At 37.9% G+C, this 17203-nt stretch overlaps 1 protein-coding gene across 3 annotated transcripts in view; it reads right to left on the minus strand.

Annotated features, from left to right (window-relative positions):
* LRBA (LPS responsive beige-like anchor protein) overlaps positions 1-17203 on the minus strand; it is a 791645-nt gene that overhangs the window by 652928 nt on the left and 121514 nt on the right. For all 3 annotated transcript variants that reach the window (XM_053582486.1, XM_053582498.1, XM_053582475.1), the window contains exon 17: positions 17057-17154. In XM_053582486.1, coding sequence (XP_053438461.1) covers positions 17057-17154 — 98 coding nt within the window. The remainder of the gene's footprint in view (positions 1-17056; positions 17155-17203) is intronic.

The following is a 17203-nucleotide window of genomic DNA, read 5'->3' on the forward strand; positions in this document are numbered from 1 at the left end:
TCATCACAGCCTGCGTAACAGAGTGACCTTGTCTTTATAAAAATTAAAAATAAACCAAATATAAATTCTAAAGATGAAAAGTACAATTAAAAACAAGGAATTCAATAGAGGCTCCCAATAGCAAATTCAGTTGCCAAACCAAAGAATTTTCTGTAGACTTAAAGAAATATCAATATAAATTATCCAACCTGAAAAGCAGAGAAAAAATGTGAGGGTAAAAAAATCAATGCTCAGAGCCTTTGAGACAATGTAGTATTCCAACATAGCTATTATGAAACCTTAAAAAAGAGAGAGAGGGAAATAGGACAGAAAAAGAAATCTGAAGAAATCAGAAATAAAATCTTCTAAAAATTTAAAGGCATTTATTTACAGATTCTAGAACTATATATAATCATTAATTCAAGCCACAAAAGGATAACAAAGTGAATCATAACTGAACAAACTACAATCAAACTTCTGAAATTCAAAGACAATGCTGAAAAAAATCTTAAAGATATCCAAAAAAAAAAAAGACTCTAGATATGTAGGCAACAACTATGCAATTCATAGCTGTCACCTCATCAGAAAAAACAGAGCCAAAAGTCAGTGGAATAAGAAAGAAATCTACAAATTAAGATTTCATATCCAGCATTAGTATCTTCCAAAAGTTAAGATAAATGAAATTATTCCCAAACAAAAACAGAGAAAATTCATTGCTAGCAGACAGACACGGCTTACAAGAAATAAAAAATAAAAACCACCAAGATGAAAAGCTATACAAAAGCACTGTGAAATCATTAATAAAAGATAATATTTTTAAATATCTACAAAATAAACAAGGGATTCTGGTTCAACCACAAGGAGTAAGTTTAATAAAGCCTCTCTGTCTTGATTACTACAACTGAAATTATAGGGGAAAAAATATATATAAGCAAATTCTCAAGTACTCTAAAGACTAAATAAAAGCAGGTACATTGCCTATTGGAGTAAAAACTTAAGAGAATCACACATATGGAGGTAAGAGTCTCATTTTTTTTTGGTTCTGTGTTTTCAATCTGACCCAAAAGTGGGCCCCTGCCTCAGAGTTAGATGTCAGAAACTCAAGTGGCTAAACTTCTGTGAAAACCTATGCTTCCAGTTAAAAGAACATGGAAAATATATTCTCGAAAGGAGGAATGGGGAGAATCCAAAATAGGAGAAAGCAAGAGAAAAAGATTCTCTAAATCTGTATGAAAATCTATGTAAACCCTAAACTCACCTAAGACAGGCATGCACATGGCTAGGACACATCCAAACCAGAATAGCTATGTCAGTCACCAGGTGGATAAAACCAGCCAGGATCACAGATTGAAGGTACAAATGGCTGCAAGAAGGGGGTTTCCCATGGGGCGGCACCTGTGGCTCAGTCGGTAGGGCGCCAGCCCCATATACCGAGGGTGGCGGGTTCAAACCCGGCCCTGGCCAAACTGCAACCAAAAAATAGCCGGGCGTTGTGGCGGGCGCCTGTGGTCCCAGCTACTGGGGAGGCTGAGGCAAGAGAATCGCTTAAGCCCAGGAGTTGGAGGTTGCTGTGAGCTGTGTGAGGCCATGGCACTCTACCGAGGGCCATAAAGTGAAACTCTGTCTCTACAAACAAAAAAAAAAAGGGGGGGGGGTCTTCCTATATTCCAAGGAGAGCCCTGAGCAACCTCTCCCATGGCCTTTTATTGAAGCATTATACAACAGGTGTGGGGGCCCACGCATAAGAGCTACGTGCTCTTTCCCTGTGGCCGCGACTCCCACGCTGCTGCACCAGGAACATCCAATGTGTAACAACTGCTTTCTAACTAAGTGACTGATCTTAACTCATTAACATATGCACCTACTTGAGGGCTTGTCTCCAGGTAGCCAAACATCTACATGCTGGCTAGGAGATTGTCCTGTTCCTCGTGCCTCCCTCAAGAGCCAGTGACTACTCTCACAAGCTTGGTGCATGGTCTCCTACATACCTGTCTTTCTAAATGGAAGAATTTAAGTACCACCTAGTTTTCAACCTAATTCCTGAATGCAGCATATCTAAGGAAAACACAAAATAAGACGAAAAGTTCTGGAAAAAAAGGGACATTGCAACCACCATGGACAAAGTACAGGTAGAATGTACAGTATGATCTTTACCAGGGTGACTACTTGCTGAAAAAAAATAACAATTTGTAGACCACACCAGGAGCAGGGAAGCTCCTCTGGAAACAAGAGGCTGGAAAGAGACCCCCATTCCAGGCTTGGAGCTGCCTCTGGCAGGGGCTCAGCGGACAGTCGCCCCCGGAGCTGGAGCCAGTAAGGAGCCGGGGGCTGTCGGTGGCGGTTTTCTAGATGATAAACAGTGGCTCACTACCATCTCTCCGAACCACAAGGAAGTCGGACAGTGGAACAAATTATGAGAGTCCACAGGCACGAGAACTTAAACAAAAAGAGGAAGTGAAAGGAAAATTAGGGCAAGGAAACAGATAAAAGAAGTCACTCATGAGGAAGAATCAGCAGAAAACTCCAGGCAACATGAAGAACCAGTCCAGAACAACCCCGCCAAGGGACCATGGGGTAGCTACTGCAGAGGATTCCACCCATAAAGAAATGTTAGGAATGACAGAAAGGGAATTTAGAATACACATGATGAAAACAATGAAAAAAATGATGGAAACAATGAAGGAAACTGCTAATAAAGTGGAAAATAACCAAAAGGAAATCCAAAAACAGAATCAAATCAGAGATGAACAATATGAAGAATATAAAAAGGATATAGCAGAGCTGAAGGAAATGAAACAATCAGGGAACTTAAAGATGCAATGGAAAGTATCAGCAACAGGTTAGACCATGCAGAAGAAAGAATTTCAGAGGTAGAAGACAAAGTTCTTGAGATAACTCAGGCAGTAAAAGAGGCAGAAAAGGAGAGAGAGAAAGCAGAACGTTCACTGTCAGAATTATGGGACTTTATGCAGCGTTCCAACATACGAGTTATAGGAATTCCAGAAGGGGAAGAAGAATGCCCCAGAGGAATGGAAGCCATACTAGAGAATATTATAAAAGAAAATTTCCCAAACATCACCAAAGATTCTGACTCACTGCTTTCAGAGGGATATAAGACCCTAGGTCACCTCAACTCTAACCAAGCTTCTCCAAGACACATTGTGATGAACCTGTCCAAAGTCAAGACAAAAGAAAAGATTCTGCAAGCTGCCAGGAGTAAGCGCCAGTTGACCTACAGGGGTAAATCCATCAGAGTGACCGCAGACTTCTCTAATGAAACTTTCCAAGCAAGAAGACAATGGTCATCTACATTTAATCTACTTAAACAGAACAATTTCCAGCCCAGAATTCTGTACCCTGCTAAGCTAAGCTTAAAAATTGACAGAAAAATCAAATCATTTACGGATATACAAACATTGAGGAAATTCGCCACAACAAGAACAGCTCTACAGGAAATACTTCAACCTGTTCTGCACACTGACCACCACGATGGATCAGCAGCAAAGTAAAAACTCAGAAATTAAAGGACAGAACCTAACCTCCACACTGATGCAAAAGATAAAACTAAGCAATGGACTTTCACAAAATAAGACAAATAGAATACTACCACACTTATCAATTATCTCAATAAATGTTAATGCCTTGAATTCCCCACTGAAGAGACATAGATTGGATGACTGGATTAAATAACACAAGCCATCCATTTGCTGTCTGCAAGAAACACACCTGGCTTCAAAAGACAAATTAAAGCTCCGAGTCAAGGGTTGGAAGACAATTTTTCAGGAAAATGGAATACAGAAGAAAAGAGGAGTTGCAATCTTATTTTCAGATACATGTGGATTTAAAGCAACTAAAGTCAAAAAAGACAAAGATGGTCACTTTATATTGGTCAAGGGAAAAATACAACAAGAAGACATTTCAATTCTCAATATTTATGCACTCAATTAAAGTGCTCCAAGATTCTTGAAACAGACCTTACTCAGTCTGAGCAATATGATATCTGATAATACCATAACAACAGGGGACTTTAACACTCCTCTTACAGAGCTGGACAGATCCTCTAAACAGAAATTAAACAAAGATATAAGACATTTAAATGAGACCCTAGAACAACTGTGCTTGATAGACGCATATAGAACACTCCACCCCAAAGATAAAGAATATACATTCTTCTCATCACCCCATGGAACATTCTCCAAAATTGATCATATCCTGGAACACAAAACAAATATCAACAGAATCAAAAGAATTCAAATTTTACCTTGTATCTTCTCAGACCATAAGGCACTAAAGGTTGAACTCAACTCTAACAAAAATGCTCGACCCCACCCAAAGGCATGGAAATTAAACAATCTTCTGTTGAATAACAGATGGGTGCAGGAAGAAATAAAACAGGAAATCATTAACTTCCTTGAGCATAACAACAATGAAGACACAAGCTCCCAAAACCTGTGGGATACTGCAAAAGCAGTTTTGAGAGGAAAATTCATTGCTTTAGATGCCTACATTCGAAAAACAGAAAGAGAGCGCATCAACAATCTCACAAGAGATCTTACGGAATTGGAAAAAGAAGAACAATCTAAGCCTAAACTCAGTAGAAGAAAAGAAATATCCAAAATCAAATCAGAGATCAATGACATTGAAAACAAAAGAATCGGGCGGCGCCTGTGGCTCAGTGAGTAGGGCGCCGGCCCCATATCCCGAGGGTGGCGGGTTCAAACCCAGCCCCGGCCAAATTGCAACAAAAAAATAGCCGGGCGTTGTGGCAGGCGCCTGTAGTCCCAGCTGCTCGGGAGGCTGAGGCAAGAGAATCATGTAAGCCCAAGAGTTAGAGGTTGCTGTGAGCTGTGTGATGCCACGGCACTCTACCTGAGGGCGGTATGTGAGACTCTGTCTCTACAAAAAAAAAGAAAAAAGAAAACAAAAGAATCATTCAGAAAATTAATGAAACAAGGAGTTGGTTTTTTGAAAAAATAAATAAAATAGATAAACCATTGGCCAGACTAATGAGGAATAGAAAAGTAAAATCTCTAGCAACCTCAATCAGAAATGATAAAGGGGAAATAACAACTGATCCCACAGAGATACAAAACATCATCTCTGAATACTACCAGAAACTATATGCCCAGAAATTTGACAATGTGAAGGAAATGGATCAATATTAGGAATCACACCCTCTCCCTAGACTCAGCCAGGAAGAAATAGAGCTCCTGAACAGACCAATTTTAAGCACTGAGATCAAAGAAACAATAAAAAATCTTCCAACCAAAAAATGCCCTGCTCCAGATGGCTTCACCCCAGAATTCTCTCAAACCTTCAAAAGGAAGAGCTTATTCCTGTACTGCAGAAATTACTCCAAAAAATTGAGGAAGAAGGAATCTTCCCCAACACATTCTATGAAGCAAACATCACCCTGATACCAAAACCAGGAAAAGACCCAAACAAAAAGGAGAATTTCAGACCAATCTCACTCATGAATATAGATGCAAAATTTCTCAACAAAATCCTAGCCAATAGATTACAGCTTATCATCAAAAAAGTCATTCATCATGATCAAGTAGGTTTCATCCCACGGATGCAAGGCTGGTTTAACATACGCAAGTCCATAAACGTTATCCACCATATTAACAGAGGCAAAAATAAAGATCACATGATCCTCTCAATAGATGCAGAAAAAGCATTTGATAAAATCCAGCATCCTTTTCTAATTAGAACACTGAAGAGTATAGGCATAGGTGGCACATTTCTAAAACTGATTGAGGCTATCTATGACAAACCCACAGCCAATATTTTACTGAATGGAGTAAAACTGAAAGCTTTTCCTCTTAAAACTGGAACCAGACAAGGTTGTCCTCTGTCACCTTTACTATTCAACATAGTGCTGGAAGTTCTAGCCAATACAATTAGGCAAGACAAGGAAATAAAGGGAATCTGGGAGCAGAGGAGGTCAAACTCTCCCTCTTTGCTGATGACATGATCTTATACTTAGAGAATCCCAAAGACTCAACCACAAGACTCCTAGAAGTCATCAAAAAATACAGTAATGTTTCAGGATATAAAATCAATGTCCACAAGTCAGTAGCCTTTGTGTACACCAATAACAGTGAAGATGAGAAGCTAATTAAGGACACAACTCCCTTCACCATAGTTTCAAAGAAAATGAAATACCTAGGAATATACCTAACGAAGGAGGTGAAGGACCTCTATAAAGAAAACTATGAAATCCTCAGAAAGGAAATAGCAGAGGATATTAACAAATGGAAGAATATACCATGCTCATGGATGGGAAGAATCAACATTGTTAAAATGTCTATACTTCCCAAAGCAATCTACCTATTCAATGCCATTACTATCAAAATACCAACATCCGTACTTTCAAGATTTGGAAAAAATGATTCTGCGTTTTGTATGGAACCGGAAAAAAACCCGTATAGCTAAGGCAGTTCTTAGTAATAAAAATAAAGCTGGGGGCATCAGCATACCACAGCATGGTACTGGCACAAAAACAGAGACATAGACACTTGGAATAGAATTGAAATCCAGGAAATGAAACTAACATCTTACAACCACCTAATCTTCGTTAAACCAAACAAGAACATACCTTGGGGGAAAGACTCCCTATTCAATAAATGGTGTTGGGAGAACTGGATGTCTACATGTAAAAGACTGAAACTGGACCCACACCTTTCCCCACTCACAAAAATTGATTCAAGATGGATAAAGGACTTAAATTCAAGGCATGAAACGATAAAAATCCTCAAAGAAAGCATAGGAAAAACACTGGAAGATATCGGCCTGGGGAAAGACTTCATGAAGAAGACTGCCATGGCAATTGCAACAACAACAAAAATAAACAAATGGGACTTCATTAAACTGAAAAGCTTCTGTACAGCTAAGGAGACAATAACCAAAGCAAAGAGACAACACACAATGGGAAAGGATATTTACGTATTTTCAATCAGACAAAAGCTTGATAACTAGGATCTATAGAGAACTCAAATTAATCCACATGAAAAAAGCCAACAATCCCATATATCAATGGGCAAGAGACATGAATAGAACTTTCTCTAAAGATGACAGACGAATGGCTAACACATGAAAAAATGTTCATCATCTCTATATATTAGAGAAATGCAAATCAAAACAACCCTGAGATATCATCTAACCCCAGTGAGAATGGCCCACATCACAAAATCTCAAAACTGCAGATGCTGGCGTGGATGTGGAGAGAAGGGAACACTTTTACACTGCTGGTGGGACTGCAAACTAGTACAACCTTTCTGGAAGGAAGTATGGAGAAACCTCAAAGCACTCAAGCTAGACCTCCCATTTGATCCTGCAATCCCATTACTGGGCATCTACCCAGAAGGAAAAAAATCCTTTTATCATAAGGACACTTGTACTAGACTATTTATTGCAGCTCAATTTACAATCGCCAAAATGTGGAAACAGCCTAAAGGCTCACCAACCTAGGAATGGATTAAGAAGCTGTGGTATATGTATACCATGGAATACTATTCAGCCATTAAAAAAAAATGGAGACTTTACATCCTTCGTATTAACCTGGATGGAAGTGGAAGACATTATTCTTAGTGAAGCATCACAAGAATGGAGAAACATGAATCCTATGTACTCAATTTTGATATGAGGACAATTAATGACAATTAAGGTTATGGGGGGGAGGCAGAAAGAGGGACGGAAGGAGGGGGGTGGGGCCTTGTGTGTGTCACACTTAATAGGGGCAAGACATGATTGCAAGAGGGACTTTACCTAACAATTGCAATCAGTGTAACCTGGCTTATTGTACCCTCAATGAATCCCCAACAATAAAAAAAGGAAAAAAAAATAATAACAATTTATATGAGGATAACAATGCTCAGAGCTCATAAAAGACTACACTCACAACAGCCAGAGCACATTAGAACCATATCAAACGTACAAAGGACCAAGAAAACGAGATCATTGCTCATAAGAAAAGACAATCGGCAGATGATGATGAGATAAAATGTGTGAATTATCACATAAAGATTACAACATAGCTCCAGAGAATAAAGGTAAGCACAGTTGAAATAAAAAATGAAGATCTCCACAAGGAAATAATAAATATTTGAAATAATGGAGATGGTAATCACCTTGATTTGAATATTATACATTATATACAAGTATTAAAATATCACACTGCACCCCATAAATATGTAAAATTATCTGTCAGAAATCATTAAAAAGAAAAATAGTTAACAAAAAAACTATAAAAATGAACCATATTGAAATTTTTGACTTGAAATGTATGTCATTTGAAAAAAAAAAAAATTGTATGAGTGCAATACAGAAATTAAAAAGGCAAAGAAAATATCCATAAAGTTAAAGTTTATCATAAATATTAAGTTCCTCGATTAATACAATCTGAAAATTAAGAATTGAAACAAACTGAACAGAGGCCTAGGGAGTAATGCAACTCTATCAGAAGACCTATAATCATGTCTTTAGATACCAAAAGTGAATGGAAAAACAGATTAAAAAAAAAAAAAACAAAGAAAGAAAGTATAAGGAACCAAAACTTCCCAAATACTCAGATAATTACCTTAAGAAAAAAAACAATAATGAAACTACAGGGGAGAGCCAGGTATAGTGGTACCTGCCTATAGTTCCAGCTACTCAGAAGCCAGAGCATAAAAATTCAAGACCAGACTATGCTACACAACAAGATCCCAACTCCTAAAAACAACCAACAAAAAATCATGAAAAGAAAAGCTAAAGTAAATGTCTTCAACAAAAAGTGCATCTAGTTCATTATATTTACAAAGACAGATTTTAATGACCATAGATTTCCCATTAGACCAGTCAACAGTAGCAAAACATTTTAAAGTGGTAAAAGAAAAGAACAACAAAAACAGAATTCCACATGCAGCAAAAATATCCTTGATGAATGAAGACTAAATAATTTCAGAAGATAAACTAAGAAGATTGTTTCCACCAAAACTGCTCAATAAGAAATGCTAAAGGAAGTTCTTCAGGAATGAAGAACAAAAAAAAAAAAAAAAAATGAAATACCTAGATAAAAGTAAAAGCTTCTCATTCCCTTAAATTCTTTACACTACATATAACAAATGAAAATTATAACACAGTGTAACCGGGTTTACAGTATATGTACATATAATAAAGGACAATAGTGAAGGTTAAAGGATCAACACAGTTGTGGTAATTCTGTATTTTATTTGAAGAGATAAAATATTAACTCCATATAGACTATGTAGACTAAGAAAGTATATATATATATCACACTGAAATTTCTAGAGCAACCAATAAAAAAAATTACACAGGCTCAGCACTCATAGCTGAGTAGGGTGCCAGCCACATACACCAAGGCTGTTGAGTTTGAGCCTGGCCTGGGCCTGCTAAACAACAATGACAACTGCAACCAAAAAATAACCAGGTGTTGTGGTGGGCACCCTACAGTCCCAGATACTTGGGAGCCTAAGGCAAGAGAATCACTTAAGCCCAATAGTTGGAGGTTGCTATGAGCTTTGATACCATAGCACTCTACAGAGGGCAACATGAGACTCTGTCTCAAAAAAAAAAACAAAAAAAATTACGCAGAGATATAAATTGAAAACCCAACAGATAAATTTCATTAAAATATTTTAGAATTTCGAATATAAAGAACACAGGGAGTTGAGGCAAGATCACAGACCAGAAGGATTGTTCAGCAGAACTCTCCTAGAACAACAGGGGAAATAAAAGAACCCAGCCATACTTGGTGCAGGGACCTTAACTGGAGTCATAGCTCAGGGAGCACAGTGAGGAGGTGGTAAGCTGGGTATAGCATATGATCTGGAACAGTAGAAATCTGAAGAATTAGGCAAGTGATGGCAACCAGCTGGGATGAGCTTCCCCTACCCTCACCCCCAACCCCCCCAGAGGTCTGGGACATGAGAAAGCCTTTCTGGAGTTTTCAGTTATTGCAGGAAGCTGCACTGAATGAAAAGCTTAGAAGAATAGGTGGACCTAAACAGTATACAGCAACCAGATTTGAAAGCCAGTTGGGGTGGATCTGCCATAGGTTTGGTGGCTCACTAGGCAGCCATACTGAGAAGGTCTGGGTGGCCAGGGGGCAGCCATTTTAGAAAGGTCATGAGAAGGTCTTAGCAGGGCCCTGAAGCACAGCCATCTTAATTCCACCTGGCAGAATCAGAACTCCACTCTTAGGACAGGCTGAAGGTCTCCCACATGCCACAGGAACTGGAGTCAGGGGACAATGTCAGATGTGTCCCTAAAGGATTCTTGTGAGCTTTAAGATCCCAACCTGGCAGTGTCTGAATGCTCAGAAAAAAAATCAGGCAATCACTGAAGGCAACTAAGTTTGCAATAAGGACCATACGGGTTGTTGGCTATGCTCCCTGTCTCCTAAAAAAAAAGTGTCCTATGTGACATATTGCAACATAGTGTCATCAAGAGCAAGGATTGTGTTTGAAGCAAAGGAGACAGTCAGGAGGAAAAAGGAGAACAAGGAGGTGAACAAAAAGAAAGAACACATGAGAAGGACCCAGCAGAAAAATTCAGGCAACTTGAAAAACCGTAACAGAGGAACTTTCCCAAGGGAACATGAGGTAGCTACTGCAGAAGACTCCACCTATAAAGAATTAATGGACTTGACAAAAAGGGAATTTAAAATATGGATGATAAAGACAATAAAAGGAATGGATGAGAAAATGGAAAGACAGAACCAAAAGTTGGGCGAGAGATATGTAGAATATAGAAAGGATATGATGGAGCCTAAGGAAATAAAGGAGACAATCAGGGAAGGTAAAGATTCAGTAGAAAGTATCAAAAAATAGATTAGACCATGGAGAACAAAGAACCTCAGACTTAGAGGATAAAGTTTTCAACTTAACCCAGGTAGTTAAAGAGGCAGAAAGGAAGAGAGAGAAAGCATAACAGGAGCTTGGGGAACTATAAAACTCCATGAAGTATTCAAACATAGGAATAAAAGGGATTCCTGAAGGAGAAGAACCCTAGATCATCTCAACTCAAATAGAGCCTCTCAAAGACACATTGTAATGAACCTGTCCAAAGTCAAAATTAAAGAAAAAATTCTGCAAACAGCTAGTAGTGGCTTTCAAGCCAGAAAAGCATTGATATCCACCTTCAATATTCTTTTATTTTGTTTTCCTTTGAGACAGTGTCTCATTTTGTCACCCTCAATAAAATGCTGTGGCATCACAGCTCACAGCAACCTCAAACTCTTGGGCTCAAGAGATCCTCTTGCCTTAGCCTCCTGAGTAGCTGGAACTACAGTTGGCTGCTACGACATCTGGCTATTTTTAGAGATGGGGGTCTCACTCTGGCTCAGGATGGTCTTGAATGCATGAGCTCAGGCAATCCACCCACCTTGTCCTCCCAGAGTATTAGGATTACAGACATGAGCCACCGCATCCAGCCCACAGCTTCAACATACTTAAACACAAAAATTTTCAGCCCAGGATTCTGTACCCTGCTAATAAGCTTCAAAAATGATGGAGAAATCAAATCTTTTGTGGATATACAAGCACTAAAGAAATTTGCCACAACAAGACTGGCTCTATGAGAAATACTTAGACCTATTCTCAACACGGACCACCACAATGGACCAACAACAAAGTAAACACCCAGAAGCTAAAGGTCAAATCTTAGCTTCCACAAGTGCAAAGGATAAAACTACACAACAGACTTCCACAAAATAAGATGAATACAACTCCACCACACTTATCAATTCCATCAATGAATGTCAAAGGACTGAATTCACCACTGAAGAGGTTCAGACTGGCTGAATGGATAAAAAAGCGCAAACCATCCATATCCTGTCTCCAGGAGACACACCTATCGTTGAAGGACAAATCAAGACTCAGGGTTAAGGGATGGAAAACAGTATTTCAAGCAGCTGGAAATCAGAAGAAAAAAAAAGCTTTCATTCTTATTTTCAGATACAAGAATATTTAAAGCAACTAAAATTAACACAGACAAATATGGACACTTTATACTGGTCAAAGGAACAGTACAATGAGAAGACATTTCAATTTTAAATATTTACACACCAAACTTACATGCTCCCAGATTTACGAAACAGATCCTAATAGGTCTGAACAATATAATATCCCATAAGACCATAATAGTCGGGAACTTTAACACCCCTCTGACAGAACTGGACAGATCCTCTAAACACAAACTAAACAAAGATGCAAAGGACTTAAATGTGACAAGAACAAATGAGATTAATAGACACATATACCATTTCAAAGCTAAAGAATATACATTTTTCTCATCAGCCCATGGAACATACTCCAAAATAGATCACATCCTAGGATACAAATCAAACCTCAGTAAAATTATACCTTATCTCTTCTCAGACCACAAGTCAATAAAGGTGGAACTCAACTCCAACAAAAACATTCATCATCACATAAAGACTTGGAAATTAAAAATCTTGTGTTGAATGACAATTGGGTTCAGAAAGAGATAAAAGAGGAAATCATTGAACTTCTCAAATACAACAACAATGAAGACACAAGTTACCAAGACCCGTGGGATACAGCAAAAGCAATCTTAAGAGAGAAATTTATTATATTAGATGCCTACATTCAAAAAACAGAAAGAGCATTAATAAACTCATAAACCATCTTATGGAACTGGAAAAAAGAAGAACAATCTAATCCCAAACCCAGCAGAAGAAAAGAAATAACCAAACTGAAATCATAGATTAATGAAAATGAAAATAAAAGAATCATTCAAAAAATTAACAAAAAAGTTGGTTTTTCGAAAAAAATCAATAAAATCGATAAACCTTTGGCCAGATTAACTAGAAACAGAAAAGTAAAATCTCTAATAACCTCAATCAAAAATGATAAAGGGGAAATAACAACAGATGCCACAGAGATAGATACAAAAGATCACCTCTGAGTACTACAAGAACCAATGGAAGAAATAAAAATGAATATGATCAAGAGCAAGTCATGGAAGGGCAGCCATAAACAGAAGGAAGGCCTTATCCACACTACAGTGCTAGAAATGATTGAGGAAGAATGGGCTCAATATATACCTTTGGGGTAAAAGATAGAAGCTGAAATAATTCTCTGTTTTTATCTTTAATGAGGCTTTTATTGCTGACAATGAGGGAAAATGTGGGATTTTATCTGAAGGAATAAATAAAAAAAATGTCTAAACATTTTTAAAATATATCTAAATTTTAAGGTCAGGAATTTGTAACAATTTCAACATATACAACAGCGTGATTTTTTTTCACCACCAGGCAAGGGTTAGCTGAGTGCCTGCCCACCTAGACTGTTTTAGAATTAGAATCCTCAAAAGCAGATGTAACAGGACCAAAGCAGAAGAAAGTTTTCATCAGAAACCAATTCCAGCAAATAACCAGGCTAGGAAGGAAGTAAACGATGGCACGTGGATTAAGACACCCTAAGTTAAAAGTAGCAAGACCAAGGGACAAAAGGTCTCTAAAAGGCTGAAGAGCATTAGAAAAAGTGATTAGAAAAATAGAAGGAGACACATAGCCATGCTTAAAATACTGGGGAAAATTATTTCTGTGGCAACATCCCAGTGCTGAAAAGGTCTAAGCTCTTAAAATAGAAATAGATAAATTATATAGACTGTCAATAAGAGTCACTAAAGTTAATGAATTTAAAAGTTGTAAGATTTGGATGTTTTGGCTCTGCGCCTATAGCTCAGAGGCTAGGGCGCCAGCCACATACACCGAAGCTGGCAGGTTCAAACCCAGCCCGAGCCTTCCAAACAACAATGACAACTAAAACCAAAAAATAGTTGGGTGTTGTGGCGGGCACCCAAAGTCCTAGCTACTTGGGAGGCTGAGGGAAGAGAATCGCTTAAGCCCAAGAGTTTGAGGTTGCTGTGTACTGTGACGCCGCAGCACTCTTCCAAGGGTGACATAGTGAGACTCTATCTCAAAAAAAAAAAGAAATGCAGATATCAAAACCTTAAATAAAATGTTTAAAAGAAAAAAAAAAGATTTGGATGTTTAGATGAGTTAGCCACAAGAACAATGATGTTACTCAAGACTAGGTGAAAATGAAATAAGCCTGTGAACCAAGAGCTCATAACACAAGTATAAAGTATACTCTTTTATTGCCCAGACTTTCAACAGAGTAATTCTTCTTACTAATATTTAAATACCTATCTTATGACCTTGCCAGTATTTTTTGAGTAAGAAGCAGTAAAATCCTACACTAAGTTGCAAAATACACCAAGGCACATCCACACAAGTACTAGGAATATAATACTATAAAATTAGGTATTTTGGTACCAAAAACAACAAAGAAAAAAACCAACCCTGTCAGTCTATACATAAACCCTTTAACTTTTTCTGAAACTCAGTTAATAGATATGAAATATGCACAAAAGAAACAAATTGATAAGTATTAATAGGTACGTATAAGCCTAGTTTGTTCTGTGTTCTCAATATGTCTACAAAATAGTCCCGCCATTACATTCCTAGGTATGCTCAAGATAAATGAAAACATATGTCCACACAAAGACTGGTACATGAATATTCAGAGAAAGCTTATTCAAATTGTTCAAAATAACAAATATTAAACAGTAGTGACAAAAAATAATTAATTCTTTCTGTTTGGTAGTAAAATTATAAATAAATGAGAAACTACAAATAAAGGACTTAACAACCCTTTACAATGATAATCTTTATGTGTCAACTAGACTAGGCCATGGTATCCAGATATTTGGTTAAACATTATTCTAAATGTTTCTTTCTTTTTATTTTTAAGAGACAGAGTTTCATTTTGTTGCCCTTGGTAAAGTGCTGTTGCGTCACAGCTCACAGCAACCTCTAGCTCTTGGCCTCAGGTGATTCTCTTGCCTCAGGTGATTCTCTTGCCTCAGCCTCCCGAGTAGCTGGGACTACAGGCACCCGCCACACAACACTCAGCTGTTTTTTTGTTGCAATTTGGCTGGGGTGGGTTCGAACCTGCCACCCTTGGTATATGGGGCCGGCACCCTACTAACTGAGCCACAGGTGCCGCCCTTATTCTAAATGTTTCTTTGAAGATTTTTTTTTTTTTTGATGAGATTAACATTTAAATCAGTAGATTTTGAGTAGAGCAGATAATCTTCCACAATGTATCTAGGCCTAATCCAGTCAATTGAAAGCTTTCATAGAAAAAAGCCTGACTACCTTCAAAAAAGAGAAAATTCAGTTAATAGAACTACATCAACTCTTCAGTAGGTCTCCAACCTGCCTGCCAGCCTTCTGTACAGACTCTGGACTTGGCAGCCTCCACAATCAGGTAAGCCAATTTCTTACACACACGTACGCACACTCTCTGTCTCTTCATCTCTCTCTCTCCCTCCTCCTCCCAATCTCCACTATCAGTGTTTTTCCTCTGGCAAATTCTGAACTACACCTTGTAAGTAGAATGAGTATTAAAAGATACCAAACAGATCAGGTGCACAGGCTCAGGAGTATAATCTTAACACTTTGGAGGGCCAAGATGGGAGGATCATTTGAGACCAAGAGTTCAAGACCACAAGGCGTAACACAGAGAGACTGTCTTTTTCAAAAAAATTTTTGTTTAGATTAGCCTGGAATCATGGCACATGCCTATCAAGCTATTCTGGAGACTGAGCAGCAGGCTCACTTAAGCCCAGGAGTTGACAGCTGCAGTGAACTACAATCACACCACTATACTCCAGCCTAGACAACAGACAAGACCCTGTCACAAAGAACGGAAAGGGAGGGAAGGCAGGGAAGAGGGAAGCAAGCAAATAATTTGTAATAGAGATCAATGTGGGATATTATAACTACATATATATTTAGATAGTTAAATTAGTTACTGTAGCTGATCATACAGTATAGCTGTTAACCTTTGGTGGCTCAGATTCCTTTCCATTAAATGAAAAATTTTAAACTTCTTTATATATAAAAGAAAGTTATTCCATTTTTGTTGTTGATGACTGTTATGGATTAAATGTTTGAGAACTCCCAAAATCACATACTGAAGTCCTAACATTAGTATCTGGAGATGGGACCTCTAAGAAGGCCTCCAAGGTTAAATTGAAGTCAAGAAGGTGGTGCGCTTATCCAACAGGATTAGCATCCTGACAAGAAGAGAAACCAGGCCAGGCGTGGTGGCTTACACCTGTAATCCCAGCACTTTGTGAAACTAACGCAGGAGGTTCACTTAAGCCCAGAATTGCCCACAAAGTGGCAAAACTCCATCTCTACAAAATACAAAATAAAGAATTTCCCAGGCATGGTGGTGCACAATTATAGTCCTAACCACTCAGGAGGCTGAGACAGGAGGATCCAGGAGTTTGACGATACAGTAAGCTATGATCTTGCCACTGCACTCTAAGCTTAGGTGACAAAGCAAAACCCCATCTCTTACCAAAAAAAAAAAAAAAAAGGAAGAGAAATCAGAGAAGTCACTCATGCTCTTGCTCTCTCCTTTTCTCTCTTCCTCTCTGTGCCATGTGAAGACAACAGTGAGAAGGAGGATATACGCAACTGAGCCTGCACCAGATACCAACCATGCTGGATACATTTTGGACTTCCAGTCTCCACAATTGTGAGAAACAAGTTTTTGTTGTGTGAGCCACCCAATCTATGGTATTTGCTTACAGTTGTCCAAGCAACCTAATATAATAATGAGTTGGAAATGGGAGGTGGAGAAAATGACGTTTTAATGGTAAGATAGAAAGCTCATCTTGGATCGTAACTAAATACTACTGTCCCAAAAATGACTCTGCTAAAGAATTTAACAATGTAATAGCTCTATAATAGAACTCATCTTACAAATAGTAACATGATTTACATGTCTTCACAAATTAAATAATAACAAATAGTATCACAACCTCTATAATTAAAGATTCACTCAAAAATATAGTGTATGATATAATTAAATCTTAACTCCTTTCATGCTATAAATTCATTTCATAAGATAACATCAAGTAATCTTTTCATGTTTAAGAATCTTTCAATATTTAAGAAACTTCGCAGTATTTCCAAATTAATCTCTTATATTAAATAGATTAAAACTCTTGATACATTAACTCTTACCGTAACCCATTCCTTTGGTCAAATGCAGGAATCATAGAATTAGGATGTTCTGACATTAATGCAACAAGCAGCTGTAGGACATCCATGAGATTGTCATCCTACAATCATTTTAAAAATGTAAAAATACAAATGAAGTAAAACAACTTA

The sequence above is a fragment of the Nycticebus coucang genome, chromosome 1 (genome assembly GCF_027406575.1).
Source record: "Nycticebus coucang isolate mNycCou1 chromosome 1, mNycCou1.pri, whole genome shotgun sequence".
In the NCBI taxonomy this organism is placed as follows: Eukaryota; Metazoa; Chordata; class Mammalia; order Primates; family Lorisidae; genus Nycticebus; species Nycticebus coucang.